This window comes from Gymnoscopelus braueri (assembly GCF_963280865.1).
Source record: "Gymnoscopelus braueri genome assembly, chromosome: 4".
In the NCBI taxonomy this organism is placed as follows: Eukaryota; Metazoa; Chordata; class Actinopteri; order Myctophiformes; family Myctophidae; genus Gymnoscopelus; species Gymnoscopelus braueri.
The window spans coordinates 9,877,082-9,902,081 of record NC_137605.1 but is presented as its reverse complement, the minus strand read 5'-3'; the positions used below and the strand labels follow the sequence as shown (position 1 = coordinate 9,902,081).

Below are 25,000 nucleotides of genomic sequence, written 5' to 3'. Positions count from 1 at the left end.
ACCATGGATACGTCACGGGAGAAGGAAAAAAACATGTACACGTGATGCGGAAGTCTTCCGCAAGGAGACGTGAAGGGTGGTCGAGCCTACACTTCATGTACACTCGCTCCATGGGCACTCGGAGGGCCCACTGGGCTCCTCCACTCGACTCCACTCGGCTCCTCCAAAAAGCAAATGACCAATTGGGACCAAACTATTTCCGGGTCAAGCTGGAGTGACCGAGTGGGAGTGAGCGAGTGGTCACGATTTTGGGTATTGGAATTCAGCTATAGTCTTTTTTGACCCATGCTAGATTGCAACCATGTTTTCAATCTACGCAATCCACTAAAGCTGCGCTCTGCCTGACTGCCTCAGCAGATGATATGGGCACCACCAGCAACAATCTGACAAGTGTCTCTACCTCACTGGATAACACTTACCTCATTGCTTGCTTTGGCAAGAATGAAGAAGAATCATCGTTCTTAGTTTTTTCGTCCGTTATATGTTTTGGTAAGACCCATTCCAGGGGCGTAGCCACAGGTGTGCAAGTAGGCCTGGGCCCACCAATTTGGTTTTGGTGCCCAACCCCCCAAAAAAATGAAAAAATAATAATAAAAATAAAAATAAATATATTAAATGTAATATATTTATTAAATATAAATATCATAATGAGCCATTTTCAACTAAAATAAAATAACATAATGTGGACAGCAATCTCTGCATTCAAATTCACACTGTTAAGCTGCTAAATTGGGCAGTGGGTGTCAATTTCTTACTGATTGGAGATGACACCCTGTCTATTATCTACTTAACCAATATAAATTCACTGTGCTAATAAATCATGTGCAGATAGGCAAAAATTAATGAATGGAAAAACTTTGCATGCACGCCCTTCGCACGCACAGACACTGTGCCCACCCAGACTGTGCCAGGCCTACCTACGAATTAATTCCTGGCTACGCCTCACCGTGAAGAAAGAAGTCTTATCTAAGCCCCACAGCTTAATTACATGCACCTGCATGCATTCTATAATTAAGGCCCTTATAGCAGCAGCTGCTGCTGCTGGTAATTTTAAAAGCAGCCTAGGGCCAGGCAGGCTCACACATAGACAGGAGTCAGGACAAATGGCCTCACGATTCAAGTGGCCGATTTAGACATAAATGATGTGATTTGAGAAAAAAAGATCTTATGAGTTATTTATTATTTAATAATTCTTACTGGAATTTAAGACAGGCACAACTCAGGCAGCCCACTTACTTTCCAGCTCAGGCAGCTGTTTCAGGACCCCCCCCGCACTACGCAGCAAAGAAAGTAGATCTGCAAGCTCACAACCCATAACAGTGCAACGCGATGTGAGCTTGTAGATTGGTTATTTTTGGTACGGTACCGGGCGGTGGCGGAAGTAACAGCACTGTTGCTGTTTTTCTACTCATTGTCAGAGTTTTTTTTCTTCTCAATGTGTTCCATTGAACTGAGTACGTCCATATATGGACGTCCCGATATGCTGACAACATTTGATTTGTATGCTTGCTATCACCCTCTTATGGGACCTTCTATGGCTCCCTTCCCGGGTTTCCCCCTGGAAATGGTCTTCAGACCCTTGCCCTAGTAGCCCTGAATGTTTGCTGAACTCAGAGTAGCTGCTTCCCCAGCTACCCATCGTGCATGAGTACTTTTACTCAATATCCTGCTCTAGAGGCCTTCTAACTTTACATAGGGTCTCACCCCTGCATAGGTTTCCTGCCACTACACTGCCTCATGGAGGACCCACCCCAAGCCTAGCCTATATTCAAAGTTTTTCAATTCATCAGCAGGGATGAAACCCACCAAAAACTTTTACCCACTCTTTAAAATGGTAAAGGTAGTTCACACAGGTTTTAAATGTGCATTAATGAAAAACAGTAGTTTAGCTTTAACCAAGGCATAACATTGTGATATAGACATTGGCAAGGAAAAGAAAAAACAGCCAAATGGAATAACACCAAACATACACTCACTAACATAAGGGACCTCCTAAACTTGGAAAGTGCACAAGGGACACAGGGTTTGATTGATTGATTGAATATTTTATTAGGCAAAAATGTAAAACAGCACAGTTACATTTAAAATACTTTGTCTAAAAGGTCCGTTCAAAGAAGTCCTTGCGTTCTTGTTTCCGTTGAGGTCCTTGGTATTCAATTCATAGTCATATTCAACCAGTCAGTATAGGACGCCTATAACAGTTAGATAATGACATGAATTAGGATGTTTAAAGCCTGACGCTTGTACATCAGGTCATAGTAACCTGTCGTGTGCCAATCAACCAGGAGTTGCTCTAGAGCAGGGTAGGCAACCATGTCTCTAATATCCATCGGTCGATCTCAAAGGGCTTTTTGGTTGACTGCGGAGCAATTTGAAAACCTAGACGAATACATCAATTCATATCATCCTCCGTCCAATTATACTCAAGTTTGGGGCTTTGAATGTGAACCCTGGCGTAGAAAATGAGTTTTGTGTCTACACACACACACACACACACACGCACACACACACACACACACGCACGCACACACATACACACACACGGTTTCCTGTATAGAGAAGCAGACTTGAAATCGGTACCATTTGAGAGACGTTCCGTGGCATTCAGCTATTGCTTTAAGGCCATCCTGAATAAGGTATGGAATATGCATTTTCATCTATTTTCGCCTATAACTCTGTCTGGGATCAGTTTAGTTAATTCTGTGCGCACACTTAGCAATGAAAAGGTTTTGGAAAGGTAAAAAGTATACTAGTATGAGTATTACTGTAGGGTATGTACAAATAGGACACAGATGTTGCTGTTATTAGTTATGTTACTAAGATTATTACTGTGATACTACTATAATAGGGCTGGCAAGGCTGGTGTCACTCCGCGGCTGCGGCTAGCCCCGCCCCCGGTCGGTGGGGTCGACATCTCCCTTCACTCGGAGGTTCGCTAATAGTAGCCTGCTAGTTAGTGCTCTTTCAGCAGTGTTTCGCCAAAATGGGAATGAATTGTTGTATGAAAACTGTTCCACGGCTTCTCACCATCGACAAGTTGAGAATAAAGGGGCTAAAATGGACAACGGACTAACTTTTCACCGCATTCCCAAATGGAAGCCAGCCAGGTCTCCCGACGTAACAAAGAGACGATGCATGGCTTGGTTGTCTGACAGCCCAGATGACAGAAAAAGACGTGGAAGAAACACGCAAGATAGCATACCTCAGGATCCATGTAGAGAGGGTTATAGGCACTATACGCAACAAGTACCATATATTAAATGGTAGGGTACCCATCACTCTGATGCATACACCTAGCCTGGTTCCAAACAGGCTGATAATCAGGCTAGCATAAACCAGGAGTGGGCAGGACATGACAATCCTTGACAAAGTTGTCTGAGCATGCTGTGATCTGACTAACTTGTGCACCAGTGTGGTTCTGAAACTATTTGTAATAGTACCCTTCTGCATAGTAAAAGCAGATATGAGGTTATGCTCTGTAGATACATTATCTGTTCCCTTTTTATGTACATAGTAACCTGTACATGTTTTCAAATAAAATACATAGTCTTTCTACATAAAATGATTATATGCAAATAGAACCGAATTCTTTCACATGGCTAAAATGCATAGGCCATTCTATCATTATGCAGTGCTTTCATTCAATGCAAATATAACCGAATCCTGATGATGATGATCAGATCACCAGTTGCCTCACGTGTTAATGATCACATTATAATATGGATGGTTAGAGACCATTTTACTCCTCTTTGAGCCTGATGAGGTTCCTTTTTATACACATAGTAACCTGTAAATGTTTTCAAATAAAATACATAGTCTTTCTACATAAAGTGATTTTATGCAAATAGAACCGAATTCTTTCACATGGCTAAAATGCATTGGCCATTCTATCATTATGCAGTGCTTTCATTCAATGCAAATATAACTGAATCCTGATGATGATGATCAGATCACCAGTTGCCTCACTTGTTAATGATCACATTATAATATGGATGGGCAGAGACCATTTTACTCCTCTTTGAGCCTGATGAGGTTCCTTTTTTATACACATACCTGTAAATGTACCTTGTTTTCAAATAAGACACCTTCATGTGACGTTGACTTACAGTGGTTACTTTGTAGATTTTGATTATTATTACAAAACATACAGTAACCACTTCAGCCCATACATTTCGGCCATTTGAAAATAGCCGATCTACAAGCATTTTGAGCTTGTAGATCTGCTATTTTCAAAAGATTATACATTTTATACATTTGAAAGTTTGTTTTTGCAGTTGGCTTTTAACATTGTTGATGTAATTCTTTGGATGTACCGCTGTGTGTACTAGCTATATAGTAGTGTACCCTGTTGGATGGGTCTGTAGACTGGTAGTGACCCAACCAACATGGTGAATCTTGGCCACGCCCCCCAAATCACTCCCCCACCCAAGCGAACTTTGCCAGCCCTATTGTCTATAATGTATACTCTATTTTCTTTGCATACGGTGTTTCTATGTGATACTTGTGTTAAAAGAAAATCGGTATCAGTACTTTACTTGAGTAATTGTATGTCTGGATACTTGTGACTTTCACTCCACTACATTTCAAAGACAAATATTGTAATATTGATTACACTACATTTCTAAGAAGGCAAAAAGTACATTATGAATCAACCACGTAAGCACTATTTCAAATATAGTGAAAATAGAAGATCTACAAGCTCGTAGGGTTTGTAGATCAGCTTGTAGATCGGCTTGTAGAAGAGCGTGTAGATCGGCTAATTTCACCATTATTGATTTTCTTTTTTGAAAATTTCTGGAAAATCTTGGAATTTATTTGAAGTGCCTAAATTCACTACACCAATGCATTGATATTAAAAAGAAAATGTACTTTGTAATTTGTACTTTTCAATACTTAATTTAAACTAGTATTTTACAGCATAAACTTTTGAATACTTTTAAAAGCAAGTAGTCCAGTACTTTAACTCAAGTACACAGTTGACGGAGAAACTTTGACTTGTAGTTGAGTAATATTTGACCGGGAGTATCTATACTTTGACTCAAGTACTGGGGTTGAGTAGGCTACTTTGTCCACCTCTGGTCACTGATGTCTCACCTGCTGTGAAACTGAGCCACGACTCGCTTCTGCTTCTGTATGAGCTGTGTTTTAAGCAGTACTTCAAGGAATATTTCACTTTAAAAAAAAAATTGGTCAGTTTATCGTCTACTCAGGCTTTTGTGAGCCCCCCAGACAGTTTTTAAAGACGGGGTGCCGTGATTTTCAGTGATCCCCCCCCCCTAAAACATAATCATCAGGTATTATGGTTATACTAGGAGGAAGATTTTTTTTCAAAAAAGTGTACAGAAAGTGTTAAAATTATGTTTTTCTGTGGACACGCCTCCAGTTCATTAAGTATACCTGGTTCTCACCTCAGCACCTCCTCCACCACCTTAGCACCACCCACCTGTCCTAGTCCCTCCTCCTCCTCATGCCCACACCTGTTGTGTTATGATAATGAGGGGGAGGGTATGTTTTTATGTGTCACTAAAGCGCTGTTTTTCTATTGGCATGTTTGACCCTCAAGGTTTCAGCCTCCAGGAAGAAACTCAAAATAGTCAGAGAAGACATAAAACACCATAAAAACACCACCAGGGGGCTTAATGAAGTTCTATCAACCTCATAGACACATGAAAAACAGAAAAAGTACAAAACCATGGCACCACCTCTTTAAGTTGCTTGATTCAGTATTTAGATATTTGATATTCATTTTATCAGACATGCCCCCTTCCTATACAAACCCATTATAACTTCAAACTCCATTTTTAACATGTTAGATTCATCAAAAACACCCGTCCTTGGTTCTGATGACTCACCCTGCCCTCCTAATACGTGAGGGGGCCGTGTTTTTTCGATAACTTTTTTCATTTTTTTTTATTGTATTTTTTTCCCTTCATTTTCCCAACAAAAATATAAAAAATGAATGAAAAAAGCTATTGAAAAAAACACGGTCTCCTCACGTATTAGAAGGACAATATCTTCACCAGAACCAAGGACAGGTGTTTTAGATGAATCTAACATGGTTAAAATGGAGATAGAAGTTACAATGTGTTTGTATAGAAAGGGGGCGTGTCTGATAAAATTAATATCAAATATCTAAATACTAAATCAAGCAACTTAAAAACTGTCCGGGGTGCTCCCGATAAAAGGACTCTGAAATTACTTTGAAAGTGAAATCTGCCTTTAAAGGGATGATTCACCCCCCAAAAAATCTATCAATTACTCGATTAGTCACTCGATTAGTCACCCCATGGAGAATTCATGGATATTTGTTTTGTTTTTGTCGCATTCCTAAGCCAATAATTTGATGACCAGTGGACCGGTAGGCAGTGGTTCCGGTAGGAGACACAAAGTAGGCTCTGTGTCTCCTACCGGAACTGCTGCCGGTCATCAAATTATTGGCTTGGGAATGAGACAAAAACTGAAAAATATCCATGAATTCAAGTCTCCGTCGGGTGACTAATCGATAGATTAAATTCATTTTGGGGGTGAACTCTCCCTTTAAATAAAAGTATCAATACTGCAATGTATTGCCGTAAAGCAAGAGGAACAGAGATATAGCCATTTTCTCACAGGAAAAGGAGGCAGTGAAAGCATCATTCATAGGGTAGCAAACAGCGCCATCTGGTGGAAAACACACTGAAAACACAAATCTCGTCATTCTCGTCAGTGGCAGGCTGTGCCTTGGCAGAATCCGACGAGAAATATCTTCGGTGGCAGGCAAAGAGTTAAAGGGACACTTCGCCGATTTTGCAACCAGATCTTATTTTAATTAAGTTTAGGACTCAAGAAACAAGATCCTGTTTTTTTTTTGTGTATAATCTGTGTTTTTAGATATCTAGTAATCTTCGAATACATCGTGACGTTATTTACGTCACGAGAGATTGGTCTCATTCCTTTCCGCACTACATGTTGTCTCGACGCGTCTCAGTCAGACCAGCTCCAAAGACAGCCCCAAAGGGTGTCCCCGAGATTTGGTCCAACCTTGAACCGTCTTACCCCCCATAGAGTTGTAAATAATCCCCACCCCTTTAGCTGCAGAGTGACGCATTACTTTACCTGAGTTACATCTTCTGATAGTTGTACTTGAATGTTGACATGAAATAATAATCCTGTTTAGTGTTTCATAAGCGCAAGCGTGAAAGAATCCAAATACAACGTGGAGCGACGCGACGGTAAACAAACACTGTGAAAGGCTAAGATCATAATATCAAGGATTCGACAGTTATGTCGCTACTACACGGAAGTAGAACGGCTAAAGATACCAAGGATTTGTCAGTGATGTGACATCACTAACGAATCCTTGGACATGAAGGATGACTTCCAGTGTTGCCAGATATTGTGAAAGAAATAAGAAACCAGGTCTATGAAAACAAGCCCAAAAGAAGATAACTAGGCCAAGAGCACTTTAAACCTAGACATGGGATATTATATATTTGAAAATTGCCGATCTACAAGCTCACAACGTGTCGCGATGTTACCCATTGTGAGCTTGTAGATCTGCTATTTTCTAAAAAATCTTGAGGGGAAAAAGTGCAAAATGTGGAATATTTTTTTATCGTTTTAACAACACATATTTGGTATGGGCTCCCTGGCACAAATTATAATTTCAGATGGGGGTCCGTGGAAAAATACATGAACGTGTTTGAGAACCACTGGTTTAAACAACAATCAAAACATTTGGATACAAGCCCAAATATCAACTACATTTTAGAAAGAAGCTGCTTATAATAAGTAGACATGGCAACTCTGTCGAACGCTGGTACACATGTTGTGTGTTGTTGTTGAAGATCACACCCACATGCAACCTCCACACCCCCCACAAGGAGGGGCAGTGCACCAAAGCATTATGGTCATTGTAGTATTGCAGCAGTCCAGTCAAACCTTAGTCAAACACACAGATTTCACTATTTTTCTGGCCATAGGGTGCACATTTTAAATTGTTCTACTGTAATCTACTACAAATACTATTAACATTGAGTGATTGCAGTTTCTTCCAGGGGTGAAATGCTCCTTTAAGGGCACGGTCAAACCAAACTATGGCTGCTGGCTGATAAACTCCGGTTGTGCGCGTTTTTTGCAGCCAGCGCATTCTAAAAAACGGAGTAGCTTGCAGCGTCTTCTGTCCCAATAACCAGTGACGCACCTGTCACTCACTTTCAGGACCCTCCCCATAGCCCGCAGTTGGTCAATTGCGAGCACCATGTCGCTTCCTGAGTCGTGGGACGGTCCGCCTTCGACTCATCCGATTGGACAGAGGAGGAAAAGCAGCATCTGTCTCAAGCATTTATCTGCTTCAAATAGACATGGCGTATGGAACGCAAAAACGCACGGTCTGCACGACACACAGAAAGATACGCAACACCATCAAACCACGCCATTCCCATTGAAAAGCATTGGCAGAATCCACCCTGATAGGTAGAATCAAAGTGCGACCGTGTCCTAAGGGAGTCCTTATAGGGGACAGGGAACACAAAATCTCGTTATACGCTGATGATGTCCTTCTATTGCTCTCCAACCCTGTTTCCTAGGAAACCTAGGAAAATCAATGGCCCTGCCTCTAAATTTCTCTGACAAAATGGCCCTGGTGTCATTCTGACCCTTTCAGGTGACAAAGACAGGTTTTAAATACCTGGGGGATCAATACTACCTCGAATCTGAATGACTCAAATTACACACCCTTGATTTCCAAGATTAAACAGGACCTAACTAATTGGTCAACCCTCCCAAATTCCCTGCTTGGCAGGATTAAATTTAATTTGCATGAATATTCAACCTCGTCTTAAATATTTATTTCAAAACCTCCCCTGTCATCTATCACACAATGGTTTTCAGAAGATTAACTCTTTCATATCTAAGTATGTGTAGAATAGAAAAAAGCCCAGATTGAAGCTTTCCAAATTGATGAAGCCAAAAGACATGGGGGGCATGTATTTTTGGAAGTGTGTTCTAAAATTAGTCTATTATAGCTAGATAACATCATTATCCATTGTTTTCATTATAGGAAATGTAATGAGTGCATTTTAACGAGTTTTAATTGAAAACGAGCTATATTTGTTTACATGGATATGAATGCATAACAAGTCAGCTATGAGGTGAAAATAAATAAATACTAATAATAATATCTTTTTGAGTATTTTGGGCTGAGTTAAATCACAGGTCAAATTTGACCCGCTAACACCAAAAGTGTCAGCAGGTTTAAAATTCTGACACAATGCAAGGGTAGAGGGAGAGTAGTTAGTCCCTTTATTTTATTTTATTCAGATAGAAGCAGAAAAACTGAGAGGGAAGGCAGAGATGGAGCAATTTGTAACCCATTTTCAAAAATTGCTTTAAAAGGAGGATTATAATGATCATTATTAATTCCATTTCCATTTGCCATCTCTGTACTTTTGTCTACTTTCTACTTCCGCTTCTTCTTCTTTCCATGATGATGACAGACTAATCCATGCGCCATAGTGATTTTTGGCGAGCGACACTGTCACACAACAAAGTGTAAATTGGGCTTTTATAAAGGCTCCTGATTGCCACTCGATGATGTGTTATTATTTTGTATAGGACTGTCAAAGGAGAAGGCCCTGTTCTCTGTAATTAAACACCCTATTTTTTTGTGAATACATTTTCTATTTCCCAGTACTACATTTCTTCGTGAGATACAGGTTTTGTCGACCCAGGCTGCAGTAACTCTGCAATATGCAGAAGAATAGTGTAAAAGTGCGCTAATCCCCGCCAGGCCGGGTTGCTTACAAGGCCTGTGTCAGTCATGGGGTGCAGCCGTAAGGACACGAGGAATCTGAAATAGAGTTTGTATTACAGAACAGAAAGTGGTTTTGGAGGTGCACTCTAGAGCGGCCCCTCTACATGCGATTCAAATTTGGGTATGATAGGTGGTATGTTCATGATATATGGATATTTTTTGTAAGAAATAGGCTGCGGTCACACATTTGTGAGGGCAATTGCAGGCAAACGGTATGGGGTATCAAAACCCTGTTTGACAGTCATTGTCACATGATTCACAAGACCATTTGTGCCTAATTTGTTGGGGGGAAAATAATCAAGATTCGGCAGCAAACTATTTCTAACATTTGTGGCGCCCCCTATGGGTTTAAGTGCAATCACGTTTGGCTCTGCGTTGTTTTAGAGGCCCCTGAATGTGTGATTCAAAGTTGGAGCCAGGGGTCAACAACACAATTGTGATGGACATTTTCCTCAAACAAATGTTTTGCCACAGACACTTGCAAAATGAGCGGTCAATTATATTACCAGAGACACATAGGTCTATACCTCTAAATGTAAACTAGTCCAGTAGATACGATGGAGAACACATGCTGTGTTTTTAAAGAGGGAGAGTGGTTAGTCCTCATCCCTTTATTTTATTGTATTAAGATAGTAAGTAGGAAAGCTGAGAGGGAAGGCGGAGATGAAACAATTTGTAACCCTGTTTTAAAAGATGCTTTAAAAGTAAAGTTTATTGTCTCCGCCAGGCCGAAAGGCATGGCGAGAGAGTATGTTTTCGCCCCTGTCCGTCCGTCCGTCCGTCCGTCCGTGTGTCCTGTCTGTGTGTTACCAGCTAATCTCTGGCACCGTTGGCCCGGTCGCTGCGAAACTGTGCACACACACTCCCTGGATGCCAATTCAGAACCTCTACCCCAAATCAAATTTTTTTTCACATGGGCCTGTTATAGCGCCACCAGGAGGCCGATTTGTGCAAAACCCATTTACTCCTACAGATTTTATCCAAACATCACGCAAATCGGTACACAGTATCTCTATAGTCATGCGATCAAGACGGATGTGTCCGATATTTCATATTCCATCCTGATTGGCTAAGGTTGGCTTCCAAAGTTTGCAGGATTGGTCCGTTTTGAACAAAATGTCTCAAATCATGAACACAGCGTGCGATTTCCGTGAAAACTTGCACGCACATTCCCACTAGGCCGAGGAAGAAATGCCAACCTTTTCACATTGGCCTGTTATAGCGCCACCAGCAGGTCTAATTTACCAAAACACATTTTTGCAACAAAAGGCCTCAAATCATGAATGCACGCACATTCCCACTAGCCCTAGGAAGAAATGGCACCCTTTTCACATTGGCCTATTATAGCGCCACCAGGTGGCCACAATAACCTACCTGACCTGGCGGAGACCTGAGCTCCGAGGAGCACTTTTTCTAGTTATTATTATTATCATTATTTCCATGGCCATCTCTGTACTTTTGTCTACTTTCTATTCCAGCTTCTTCTTCTTTACCATTTGAAATGATGGCTTTGAACTTTTCAAAGCATTAAAGACAATCAGAGACAGTGAGAAGAATTGTCATGTTGACATCAGACATCCGCCGGTCATTATAATATCTAACCTTTAAAAACTCAGACAGACAAGGCTCAGACAGATTTTTCCAGGCCCAGTCATTAGGCACATTCTGTATCCGCCACTGTTTGGAACCTGGTTTAACAAGGTTTACCTGTCTGGCAGTGTCTTTATTAGAGTGTTAATGTCAGAGTGCATTTGGGAGACCCAACTCTTATCCTGTTAAACTGAGTTGAAATCAGGTCATTCATTGGCCTGAGAGACATGTTTTAGAATGGTTCTCGGCAGTGGCGTTTCTGGGCGTGCTGGCACCCTAGGCCAGTGGTTCTCAAAGTGGGGTCTGGGGACCCCCAGGGGTCCTTGAGGGGGTTCCAGGGGGTCCCCAGCAAAACTGCTTAATAGCATCAAAATCAGTTTAACCACTTCAAACCTATTTTATACATCAGCATACAACAACGGACAGCAGGTATCTTGTCTTGATGAGAGTGCCTGTTGTGAATATGAACAGTCTGGATAATAATCCAATATCATGATGATGAGAGACTTACAATTATATTCTGATTTGATTTGAGTAACGAGGTGTCCAATGATAATGTAGTAGAGCAGTGGTTCTCAACCTTTTTCAGGTCAAAACTGACGACCCCCCCCCCCCCTGCCTAATGATTAAATAAAAAATCGAAGCATTCATGCAACCACCTCCTCTTTTCACATCCGCATTTTGTGCTAGATCAGTGGTTCTCAACCTGTGGGTCGGGACCCCCAGGGAGGTCCTCCACATGATTTTGGGGGGGTCCCCAGGTGACAGCGAAGTGACATCTGGGAACACCTACATTTTGCTACCATTACAGCATCAAAAGTAGAATCTATAAAAACTGGTCAAACATTGGCCAAATTGTCAAATAATATAAGAAAGAGGCAAAACATTTGAAAATAGCCGATCTACAAGCTCACAACGCCGTCTCGCAACACGAGCCATTGTGAGCTTGTAGATCTGCTATTTTCTACTAGTAACTAGTAAAGTTGACATTTGCATTACATGACACTGAGGGGGCAGCAAAACTTTCAGCAAAAAGGGAGCAGCAAAACTTTTTCTTAGACAAAGTCCTTGTTACAAGGAAGTTACATAAACTTTTCTCATATAAGCTGAACAAGAAAACAGACAAAAACAAACGCATGCACCAATATAAGGCCATATTATTCACCTCATGCCCCAGAATTCTCTATTTACATTATTGACATAATATGCCAGTGGTTCTCAAAGTATGGTCCAGGGACCCTCAGGGTTCCTTGATGGGGGGGGGGGGGGGGGGGGTTCCAAATGGACCCTTAGGGTTAGGGTTAGGGTAACTCTGTAACTCTGAGAGTGTACAATACAAATGGAACCATAATATGGACTCTCTGAGTTATGGGGGCCCTTGAAATTAAAACGTTTGAGAACCACTGTAATAGCCTATAGCCTATCCAGTGGTTCTCAAAGTGGGGTCCGGGGGCTACCAGGGGTCCCCAGCAAAATGTTATCACAATACTTTTTTGCTATTTGTCTATTAAAAAATAGCAGATGCCTGTATGCTACATCTGCCATTTTTGAATCATTTTGTTCATTGTTTTTAACATAAATCTGATACATATCATTTTTGGGGTCCTTGACATGAAAAGCTTTGAGAACCACTGTTATACACTACGCCTCAGTCCCATAGTGCGTGGGTCTCATTTCATCACGTCTCTAATTTGCATTATTTTCATTTGCACAACTGTTTTTGTATACATATACAGGACTTTCCATGGGAAAGTTGACAATTTAGCTGTTGTGCCGGTGAGGTAAGAAACCCTAGGGGGGCTTATGCGAGAACCTCACCGTTTACATTACATATAAATTGAGTTATTTAAATTGCTTTCTCGGAGAAGGTTTCCGCGGTACGTCTAGTAAGGCCGGCGGAGATGGGGATGTGTGGAGGAGCAGGAGGCACCTTGCAGATGGTGCAAGGACACGGCAGACCAACACCGGCCCAGTGCTGGAAGCCCCCCATCCCTGGGGGGGCAGCAGCCTTCATCAGAGAGTGGTGGGGCGGCGCTCGGATGGACGCGAGTCCCGGCAGAATGGAAGACGTGGGCGAGGAGGCAGAGGCGTACGGTCATTGGGGCCAACGAGGCCTGTGGGGCAAGATCCGCCAGGGAAAAAAAATAAAAAATCAACATAACAACATTGGCAGCCCCTCACCTTATAAGTCGTCTTTGTTTTCAAATGGGGCTCATTTGCATTCGTGCACCTCTCTCCATTCAGAAATGTAATAGAAGAAGAACCGTCGTCGTAAAACACCGTGCTCCGGTTCTAAACCGGCGGCCTCGGTCCGCCAAAAAATTAGTGTGTTTTGGGACGAGCGTTCCGTTATCCACCCGGAATGGCTCGTTAATACTCAATAGACTTATCAGCCGTTGTTGCGCGAATCCCCCCCAGAGGGGGGGAGGGGGGGGTTAAGATTCTGGCCCGGTCAACGTTAAAATTCACCATACGCTGCTGCGAGGAGGACAGCGCGCCCCCGAGGAGAGGGTGCAGGGATGCGTGGTGGTGCACCACGTGGCTCCCGGTCCCGCAGTGGAACGCCGAGTGGTGCCCCCCGGCCAGTGGATCTCCCCCACCAGACGCTTCACCTCGTCCAGGGAGCTGTTGAGCATCAGGATGTAGTTCCGTGGCGATCTTGGACAGCTTCCTCACGGAGGGCCTGTGCGCGTAAGGCATGACCTCCCCGCATGCAGGCCGTCCATGGCCAGGTTCAGGTCGTGCGCTTCCGCTCTCGGGCCGTTGATCTTGAGGCACAGCGTCTGGACCTCTTGCTCCGTCACCTGCTTCTTCAGCTTATGTACACGTATTGCTGCTACCGCCGCTCGACTTGGCGGAGGACTCGCCCCTTCCGCTCGTCTTAAGGCCGCTCTGCGTGGAGGAGGACACCTGGTGGTGATGCTCACGGATAAACATGTCGTCCATGTCTGGCGAGGAGGCTCTGCTGCTGGAGCTCTCTCTTTCTGGAGCTTTAAGTCACTTGTTTTGGTCACCTGATGTTGTCCTTGTCCCGTAGCCTAAACACTGTCCCACGTTGCTTTGTTATGGCAACAGTTAACACTTCGGATCGCTGCTTTACTCTCCCTCTCTGTGGTTGGTGCGTCTTGCTCAGTCTCTGTTGACACAGTGTCAGTGTACTGAGGTGACACACATTTATAGAGGCCAGTCTTTCCTATTCATAAGGCCGGGTTAAGATGACGTGGCCATTAGAAGGGGCGGCGGCTTTGACTCTCAAAGTGACCACGGTGCGCATCCATTCACTCCCATTGTCACAACACTGTCGGGGGCTCTACTCTTCTCTCCTCTTCTCTCCTCTTCTCTCCTCTTCTCTTCACTTCTCTTCTCTCCTCTTCTCTTCTCTCCTCTTCTTTTCACTTCTCTTCTCTCCTCTCCTCCTCTTCCCATATCTTCTACCCTTTCCTCCTTTATTATTTTTTTCTTTTCTCCACGTTGCTCACCTCTCCATATTGCATATTTCCTCTCCTCTGCTCTCCTCTTGTGGCTCGGCTCCTTCAAAAAGAAAAAAGAAAACAATATATAGGCTGCTCCTTGGATAAACGGGTCAGTTTTGAAATTGTTATTCATATTTTGCTGTCCAAAGTATAGCTATAATTTGTTGGCAAATTTGATGGAACTTAATTAGGCTACTGTAATTCAGCAAGTAGGCTATTTTATCATTTATAAATGCTGTAAAAAAATGTAGCCTACATTTGTAAATGTAATGCATTGTTGTGTTTAATACGCATTCATAAACTTGGACATAGAAAAAAATACGCATTACGTAAAAATAACTATGCCGTGTGTGTCACAAGATACTAGAATCACTTAGACACCTCGGACACTATTTGTTGCCCGAGGGAATTGGGATGGATGGGACGGCTTCTGATCCATGGGGGGTGCATGCTGCATGCCTCCGCTGGGAAAGAGGCAACATGCCTACTGAGATACACAGCAATCTGCTGGCCATATGGCAGCATGTGGGTGTCAGTATTTATACACCACTCCGTGGCTGGAGTTTTAGGAAACTCTGCAGTTGATCGATTGCGTTCATGCTGCATAATTAGCCTATACATGACAACCACCGCAGCACTGACAATACAGTGTCATAATTACATAATGACTATGTGTTCATCATAAGCAACGACAACAATAATTATTATTACTGTAATTATTATTATTATTATTATTATTATTATTATTATTATTATTATTATTATTATTATTATTATTATTACACTTATATCCGACTATATCCTAATATATTTTAAACCAATGTGCTATACCAGGGGTTTTCAACAGATTGACCCAGGGACCACCGTCCTGACTATAAGAGCAACCTGGGGACCACCATTGTGTCGGGTGGGTCCATCTTAGACCCACCCCACACAATAGTGGTGGGGGGTTCATGCACCATCCCATGGGTTAAGATTAGGTTTTTTTTCTTACTTGTTACTCACTAATCACACTATCACAGGCTACATTCATGAGCTGGACAAAAAATATAATTTCAAAGCATTTTATTATCAGTAAAGAGCATGGATATCATTTGGCGAGAGGCACAATATTTTTGTTGGATCTACTGCCACATTTGAATGCAACTATTTACAAAAGTATTTTTTCCCGGGACCAAGCAGGACAGTCCTCTTTCAAAATATGTCCCTTTCAGTCAATCACACAAATGTGTGATGTGAGACAAATCAATGAATACGTTGTACACGCGTGTATGCTGGAAACTAATGCTGTGCGCATTAGCAGCGACCGGATGTTTACATCGTAAGAGGTCACTTTTAAAAGTTAAAGTTAAATAAAAATATATAACAAACGGCAGCGGTCCGGGCACCTAAACTCCAATGTAGCGTAGCCTGAAAGCGCTTCCGAGTCCCGATCCCGACAGCCTTTGCTGCGTGTCACTCCCCATCTCTCTCTCCCCGTTTCCTGTCTAACTTCACTTCACTATCAATAAAGGCATAAAAATAAAATGCATTCTTCTGAATGCATGGCCATTGGCCAGGGACTACCTGCAATACCGGTTGAAAACCCCTGTAGTAGAGTAAAAGAAAATTCTTGTTTTAAATGTATTGAAGAAATAGTGAAAGTTGTGATGAATAAACTACAGTATAACTCAAGTAAAGTAGGCCTATAGAACAAAGTACTTGTGCTTGGTTACTTTACACCACTATTTCTGCATGAATTAAATGAGTGTCCTATTCTGAAGAAAACCTGCAGACTGGCAAGTCAGCCACTGTATACTGGCTCTAGTATTTGTATTTTCTAAATCAAAGATTTGGCGCGGACATGGACAAGGCTTGCCACGGACACGTTTTTTTATTATTTTTTATTAAGGTGATTGGCATGAGTAATGCTGGTACAGAATATATCATACATAGTACACCTTAGGTTTTTATACATAAATGACACAGAGACATTGACAACACGGGAGTGTATGGGAGTACACATTTTAACAAGATTGTATATAAAAATAATTCCCAAAAAATATACAGCAATTAGTAAAAATAACACGTAGGGATAGACACTCCCACCCTATAGTAATGAACCAATAGAGCAGGTAGAACACAGAAAACAGAAAAAAAAGTAAATAATACCAATAAAATAATGATTAAGAATTAAGAAAAAACTAAACAAAACAACAAAAACAAAACCCTGAGATCCAGATAGGGCAGTGGTGACAGTGTATGATGATAGTCAATGTTAGTTGTTGGCATTTTCCCTCAGGTGCTGAATAAAAGGTTGCCATATTAGATCAAACGTATCTGTTTGATCTCATTTCAGATATCGAATCCTCTCTACCTCCAGTGCATTCACATGGTCAGCAAGCCACATTTTGACACTGGGTCCTTCTTTCCCTTTCCACAGCAGTAGAATAATATGATGCGCAGATAGGATGTGGCATTCTGCCATTACATATTGAAACAAGAAGATATAAGGGGGTAGCTGAGGAGGATAGAATATGTGAATACTGTGATTTGAATGAGGTGGAGAATGAAATCCATTTTATTATATTTTGTCCTTTGTATAATGATCTCAGAGATATATTGTTCAAAAAAGTCCACGCCTGATCTAAACCTGATAGATTATGAATATATTGTGCTTTAATTTAATTTATTTTTCTTCATATTTTTGCATTTTCAGAATATCTTTTACATTACATTACAGTCATTTAGCAGACGCTTTTATCCAAAGCGACTTACAATTAGTGCATTCAACATAGGTAGGGAACGAAACTACTAATCACCAGAAGTCTTAGGTGCATTTCCTGCAAAAACAAGCAACCAAGAGTATACCTAGCGCTAAGGTAAAAGTGCAATATATCAGCTACCTACTTTCTTAAACAGATGAGACAAAATAGCTAAATCAAATGAGCACGAGCTAAAACAAATAAGTGTATCGACTAAACAAGATCCAATAAAACAATACAACAATAAATCTTCACGTGGGATAGGAGGAGAAGGGTGACTTATAATAGGTGAATTTTCATAATTTGTTATGTATTCTATGTGCAGGTATATATGAATGTATGTGGCTTGTTTCAAATCAGGCTGTATTATGAGTTGCTGGTTGGGTATACACTGGAATGTTTGTTATTTTGTTTTTGTTTTAAAATTGATGTGTCTGATAATCCCATGTGGGATGGGTTAAGAAATTGTCCGGACACGGAAATAAAACATGAATTAATCAATTAATTCATCCATTCATTCAGTATACATTTCTTAGCAGACATAAAAGGCAAAAATGTTGAAAACATCTGTGAGCCATGGGGAGACCACTCAGGGTCGCAGAATTATTAAAGATGATGGTTTGAGGCTCTGGGATAATTTGCAGTGAGAGTATTGTAGAGATAGCGTTAAAAACATTGATCCAATAGATCTGAATTTTAGGACATAGCATAAAACTATGCGCCAGAGTGGCCTCCCACTCCCCCTCCAGGAATTCAAAATGTAGTTAGAGTAAAAATACAAAAGTACTGGTATCAAAATGTACTTCAAGTACCAAAAAGTAGAAAGTACTCATTGTGCAGAATGTCCCATTTCACAACTTTTCAAATGTATAAAAATCTTTTGAAAATAGCAGAAAAAAAAGGCCAAAATGTATATAGGGCTGAAGTTGTTACTGTATGTTTTGTAATAATAATCCAAATCTTCAAAGTAACTAGTAACTCAAGTTTTCAAATAATTGTAGTGGAGTAAAAGTACAATATTTGCCCTTGAGATGTAGTGGAGTAGAAGTAAAAATATTGGAAATTGGAAATACTCAAGTATACAAATACCTCAAAATCGTACTTAAGTACAGTAAGTAAATGTACTAAGTTACTTTCCACCACTGCTCTTCAGACAGGTCGGCCCTAGGATTCTGGTGGCCTTATAAGCAACATTTTGTTTTGGTGGCCCCCCCAAAACACTCCCAGCGCAACCACCAAACTAAACACATGCACGTACACACATAGAGACGGACAAGTGAATTAACAACAAAGCTCTTGTCTTATTTAGGAAGACTATCTATTCTAAATTAACTTAACACTACACTATTGCACAAAACAATAGCTATAGGCTACTGTAAGACTATAGCTAGTCCTCGCTTGACCATCATACATAAAGAAAGTCCTCAAAATCCACTTGTGCAGAGGTTGCTCCAAAATGTTTCAGTAATGCCCCTGAAAAGATTAAAGGTTAAATGTTACCTTACAGGCCAATTTATTAACAAAACAACAGATGCCATTGTATCCAAATATGTAAATTGTCCAATTAGCACAATATGTTCAATATGTCCAAATTATATTATATTATATTATTATCTACAAAAATTATCTACAAAAATACAATTTATCATAGCTAGAAAGCAAAGGTTTATCCTAAAACTATTTGGGCAATTTGGATATGTATTAAAATAGTAAATCATAACACAATTAATACAAAAATAAAAACATGCTTTTTAACCAGCTTGTCAGGTAAAACGTTATTGTGGCTACGTTCAGATTCAAGTTGTTTCAAATCAAAACATTACTTTAACATTATAGTAGGTAGGCGAGCTAACTACCAGGCAAAGCTATAGCTTTACAATGGAGCTCAACATTATGCTAATAATCCTACTCAGGTTAGCTAAAAAGCAATTAAAAAAGAAACATGCTGATCTAATGAAAAACATTTAAAAACCAGCACTCGTTGCAGGAACCAGCTAACTCCATTTTTCAGTATTAAAAAGTGCTTCTGACAAAACCAGCTAACTCCATTGGATCCTCAAACTGTCTGCTAAACCAGCTAACTCCAGCAAAGGGGGGTGGAGTTAGCTGGTTTTGCTGACTCCAGGCTCCACCCCCTTTTGACCTCCAACCTCATTGTAAGCTTTGAGGTCCATTCAGCTGTTATTATAAATGATGAACAAAACCTCCTAACTCAATTTTTTTTTTTCCTGAAAAATGAACATTTTGGAGTTAGCTGGTTCCTGCCGGACAGCAGAGACTATAAATATTATTATGCATTTATCTATGTCTAGACGGACAGCTGTTTCATTTGTCCAAAAGCATGATTGTGATGTTGCAAGAAAAACAACTAAAAAAAAATAAATAATCACAAACCTTTATCCTGTGTTCTTTTGGTCCAATTTGGTCCAATTTCCTGTTCTTCCGCCCTTCAGCGCCAGATCAGAATGTTCTTTTTGGAGGCATATATGTTCACGATTCAAGTAAAGGCCTAATATCAATGGGAGATTGGATAGAGTGAAGTTGCTGAAGGAGGGAGGGGGAGTTGCATTCAACTGCATGTGTTTTTTTCTTTTAGTTTTATTGCATATGAGATCTTTTTTGGATATGGGATACATGACATAATTACAATATGTAAAAAAACTAAAAACAAAACATAGTCCCTAATCTGTAAGTACCGAACAATTCGGGCCTGACCTCCGTGCCTTCGGCCTTGTGGAGACACAAATAGCCGGCTTAGGGCCTATTGTGTAAAATAATTGCATTTTTACCAATTACCCGAATGCCTCCGCCCCCCAGTTAAAAATTGCTATAACGATAGAAAGCAATAATTGCTTTTTTTAAACACTCATCTTTTAATTATTATCATTACAAACTAATAAAATAACCCTTGTTGTAAAAAAAAGAAGTTGTCCTTTAAGCCATTTGAAAAGAGACGATTTACCAGCTCACGTTGTGAGCTTGTAGATCGTCTGTTTTCAAGAACATCTCACATATTTTCTATACACAATGAATTGTGTGTATGAGTACCTTTACTTTCGGTACTTTAAGTACATTTTGATGCCAATACTTTTGTAATTTTACTCAAGTAAAATGTTGAATACAACACTTTTACTTGTAACAGTATTTCAACACTGTGGTATTGTTACTTTTTAGGAGCAGTCCACCCATTTTCAACCGTATCTTCTTATATAATTGGTCCTCGCTAATGCTCATTATTTGATGGCGATGTCTTTCTACTCCCTCTGTGTCTCATTGAAACCTGTCTACCATTGACATCATTAATGGGCAATCCAAGCTAATAGAAATGGAAGACTTTATTTTCTTGGAAAGTTAGCATGGTGAATTAATAATTAGTAATTCATAATGTGATGCCTGAAGAAGGTCTCCTAATAGAAACGTTGCTAAATCAAATTGTGCTCTTGTACCATGCAAGCTGGCAGTGTGCGGGTTCCTTCCTTCTCTCTCCCAATCTTCCGCCGTAATCTGAAGACTCACCTCTTCAGACTCCACCTTAGACCGTAGCACTTGCCCTAGCCTCGACGTCCTTGCAGGCTTATGCAAAGGCTAACATTTAATTTAGATAGCATGTTATGTAGACATATGCCAGATTAATTTGTAGACCTGGCATCCTATAGTGTGTATAGTTTCAATGTACAGATTATTAATTTTTTGATATTATACTGTTTAGACTGATTATGTTCTTTCTAGGCATTTGATGTACTACCTTGTGTTTACCTTGCTTACTGTAAATCACTCTGAATTGAGAGCGTCTGCTAAATTGTACCAATTATATGAAAAGGTTGAAAATGGGTGAAGTGCTCCTTTACTGTAAGTAACAAATCTGAGTACTTCTTCCTTGAACATAAACGTAATGCTGGTGTTGTTTCCACCCTTCTCCTCAGAATGCTACTGAGAGCTGACGTCCGCAGAAGCCTCGTGCTGTCTGTCTACAACATCACCTTTGTGACGGGCTTCCCGGCCAATGTCTTTACCTTCTGCATCTTCTTCAAGAAGGTGAGACAGAAAGCCAAGCCCATTGACGTCCTGCTCCTCAACCTGATCATCTCCGACCTCCTCTTCCTCTCCTTCCTGCCCTTCAAAATCCACGAGGCGGTAGACAACATGGAGTGGAACATGCCGAAATTCCTATGTCCACTGTCCCGATTAGTGTTCTTTGCCACCATTTACAACAGCATCTTGACTCTAACTGCTATCAGTGTTGACCGTTACCTCGCAGTAGCCTTCCCCATTAAGTACAAGCTACGTAAACGGCCTTTGTACGCAATGCTGGCGAGTATAATCTTTGTGGTCACAATTCTAACACATGGCAGTATAATTTACATCATGGATGCGCTTTCCAACCGCACCATTGATCAAACCGATTCAATCAAGCAGATTTGTTATAAAGGGTTTTCACAACAGCAGCTTGATGTGTTGTTGCCTGTGCGACTGGAGATCTTCCTGGTGTTGTTTTGTGTGCCATTTCTCACATGCAGCTTCTGCTACATCAGCTTTATCCGAATACTTTCCCGACGGTCCAAAATCAACACCAAGAAGCGCTCCCGCGCAATTGGCCTGTGTCTGGTGACACTGGTGGAGTTCATCATCTGTTTCGCTCCATACAACCTGTCTCACGCTGTGGGGTTTGCGCATTGGAACGACCCCCCATGGCGTGAGGTTGCCCTCCTTACTAGCACCTTCAATGCCTGCCTGGACCCTTTTGTCATCTACTTCTCCTCCACTGAACTCAGGAGAGCATTTAGAGTCCTTCTACAGAAGCTGTCAGGGAGACTGGAGAGGCTGCGGTGTTATCCCAAGGCTCTGTACTGCCCCTCCACTGCCCCTGCAACACAGAGTGCAGAAAGCTCAAAATGATGTGTCGGCTACTTGCACTTCCTGTTAGCCTACTGCTATTAGGCCTGCACATTTTCCACCTGTATTGTGTATAGACAACGTTTTAAGACTTGCTATTAAACCTGCGTTCACGCAATTGTTTAAGGTATATTAAACATTGTTGTTATTGTAATTTTTGTTTTGATCTTTTCCTCAATGTATTAGGTTACTGTTTGGCATTCATTTATACTATACTTATTATTATTGTTCATTAAATATATTCTTTACTTTACTTATTGCAAATCATTTGGCTTCAGAAAGGCTATGTTTAAATAGACACTTTAATCAGGATTAACCATTTATTGCAATGCTATTGCATTCAGATCCACAGAGTGACTCTGCTCCTGAAACTGCAGATTAACTGCACAAGCATGACACAGAATCTGAGATCACTAACCCCACAGAAGCAGAGCGAAAGATATAGAGTTATGCATGAATATGGAACCCTTCAAAGGCAAGTTAAGATACACAGATATAACATCATACAATCCACATAATCATATATTTGAATTAGATGGCTGGAGAGTTGGAGGGAGTTTGATCACAGACAGCTGCAGGAACAACGCTTTGACCAATGCTGAGCATGAAGAGTGAACAGTGTTCTGATTAAAAAAGCCTAAATTAACCATTAGATTGAGAGTGTGTTAGCTTGTTAGAGCATGAGAATAAAGGAGCTGCGTCAGGTTGAACGTGGAGAGACCGTCTGACTGTATGTATGAAGCAGAAAAGTGAGCTCCTCTGAGCGCAGATCCCCGCCAGGATGGGTTTCCTACTCGCACAATTTGGAAGGCATTCATAGCCAATTGGAATAGAATCTGCTAAATCTAACACACACTAAATCTGACACATCTTGATTGCATGACTCCAGAGATAATATGTACCGATTTGTGTGAGTTGTTGACACAATTTGAGGGAGTATATGAAGTGTTTTGAAGAAAACTTTTAGACTTGGATCCTTGGATCAGAACATGTTTTTCAGCATACATTTCCGTTTGGACAAACTCTGTAGGAGTAATATTAAAAAGATTACTTTCTGGTGGCGTTATAACAGGCCGATGTGAAACATTTGGGGCAGAGGTCCTTCCTTGGCCTCCAGGGAGGGTGCGTGCAAAGTTTCATGCTGATTGGTCCAACCTTGCCCTAGATTAGCTGGACACAGACGGGCGGACACGGACGGACGGACACTCACACGCACACACACACACACACACACACACACACACACACACACACACACACACACACACACACACACACACACACACACACACACACACACACACACACACACACACACACACACACACACACACACTCACTGTCAATCAAACCACCGGCTCCGTCGGTGGTTTGATTGACAGTGATTGATCACACATTCCTTTCATGTCAGGTTGCTACGTTCCGTGCCTTAAAGGAGTAGTTCACTAAAAAAAATACTTATTTTTTATCAAATACACACCCCATGAAGCAATGAGTTAATGGAGATTTTTTAGTTTTTGTCACATTCCTAAGCCAATAATTAGATTACAGACGGAAAGATCCTATAATGTATCCGGTAGGTGACTTAAAGGAGTCTCTTTGGGTCTCCTACCGGAAATACACCCAGTCATCAAATTATTGGCTCAGGAATGCGTCAAAAATTTATAAAATCTCCCTGAATTCAAGACTTGGAGTGTGTAATTGTAAGTGATTGATAGAAAATGAGTAAAGCACTTGTTTAAGCACTTTATTCAACATGTCAGGTCTGAGGTCAGTTTGGCCATGTGTAGTTCACAGGCGCCGCCATTACATTCCGTTCAATTAAGCCAATTTAGCAGTTCAGGGCTACAGAGATTATTATGGAGTATTTGGTTTATGTTTGATGTTATTGTGCAGCTTGTATGGAAAGGTGTATTGTTTACTAATATGTATGGTGAAGATTAATGCACTTATTGTAGATTAGTGATATTACTGTCCAACCATATACTATGATAACCTGTGTATCTAAATGCCTACTTTATTGCATACCATTATATTATTCCAGTGATGTGATATTTGTATGGTATTTTGTATTTGTACTCATACTTATTATTGTTTCATGTCTGTGTTTATTGCAGAACCATACTCATTCATATTCCCACTCAGTGCTTGTACCATCATTCCATTCCATCTGCAAACCCATGCCTGTATATGCCTGTAATGTATCACCCTGTGCCTACAACTTCCAGTAAAGCTGCCACTAACTGAATTCAAATCTCCTGTCAATTGTGTCCTGACCGACAGCCCGGGGGCGAATGAAGCATATAGCATTAAGCATTATAACGTTTTATTGTGATTTTGTGTATTTTAAACTAGATTTTTTTGCATTATGACTATCACGTTGGGGGTCATCCTCGATTGGAAAGCACTTTGGGTTAACTGCTGTTGTTTTTTGAATGTGGTCTATAAATGGATATGACTTGACTTGAAATATTCAAAAAATAATAATTTCATTTTCAGAATGTTCA

General features: G+C 40.9%; 1 protein-coding gene and 1 pseudogene across 2 annotated transcripts in view; one reads left to right on the top strand and one right to left on the bottom strand.

The window, feature by feature from the left end:
- Positions 1-14,877, bottom strand: part of LOC308083411 (oligodendrocyte transcription factor 3-like) — a 16,183-nt pseudogene extending 1,306 nt beyond the window's left edge. The window contains exons 1-3 of the transcript in view: positions 14,863-14,877; positions 14,484-14,541; positions 13,853-14,367 (exon numbers count right to left, since the gene is read on the bottom strand). The product of the transcript in view is annotated as an oligodendrocyte transcription factor 3-like (transcript). The remainder of the gene's footprint in view (positions 1-13,852; positions 14,368-14,483; positions 14,542-14,862) is intronic.
- Positions 14,878-21,524: 6,647 nt separating this feature from the next.
- On the top strand, positions 21,525-22,496 carry LOC308083410 (free fatty acid receptor 2-like; the record flags this gene model as incomplete). Its single annotated transcript, XM_080425727.1, has 1 exon — positions 21,525-22,496. One exon carries the CDS (start codon positions 21,525-21,527, stop codon positions 22,494-22,496), a length of 972 nt encoding a protein of 323 aa, XP_080281853.1.
- Positions 22,497-25,000: the final 2,504 nt, after the last annotated feature.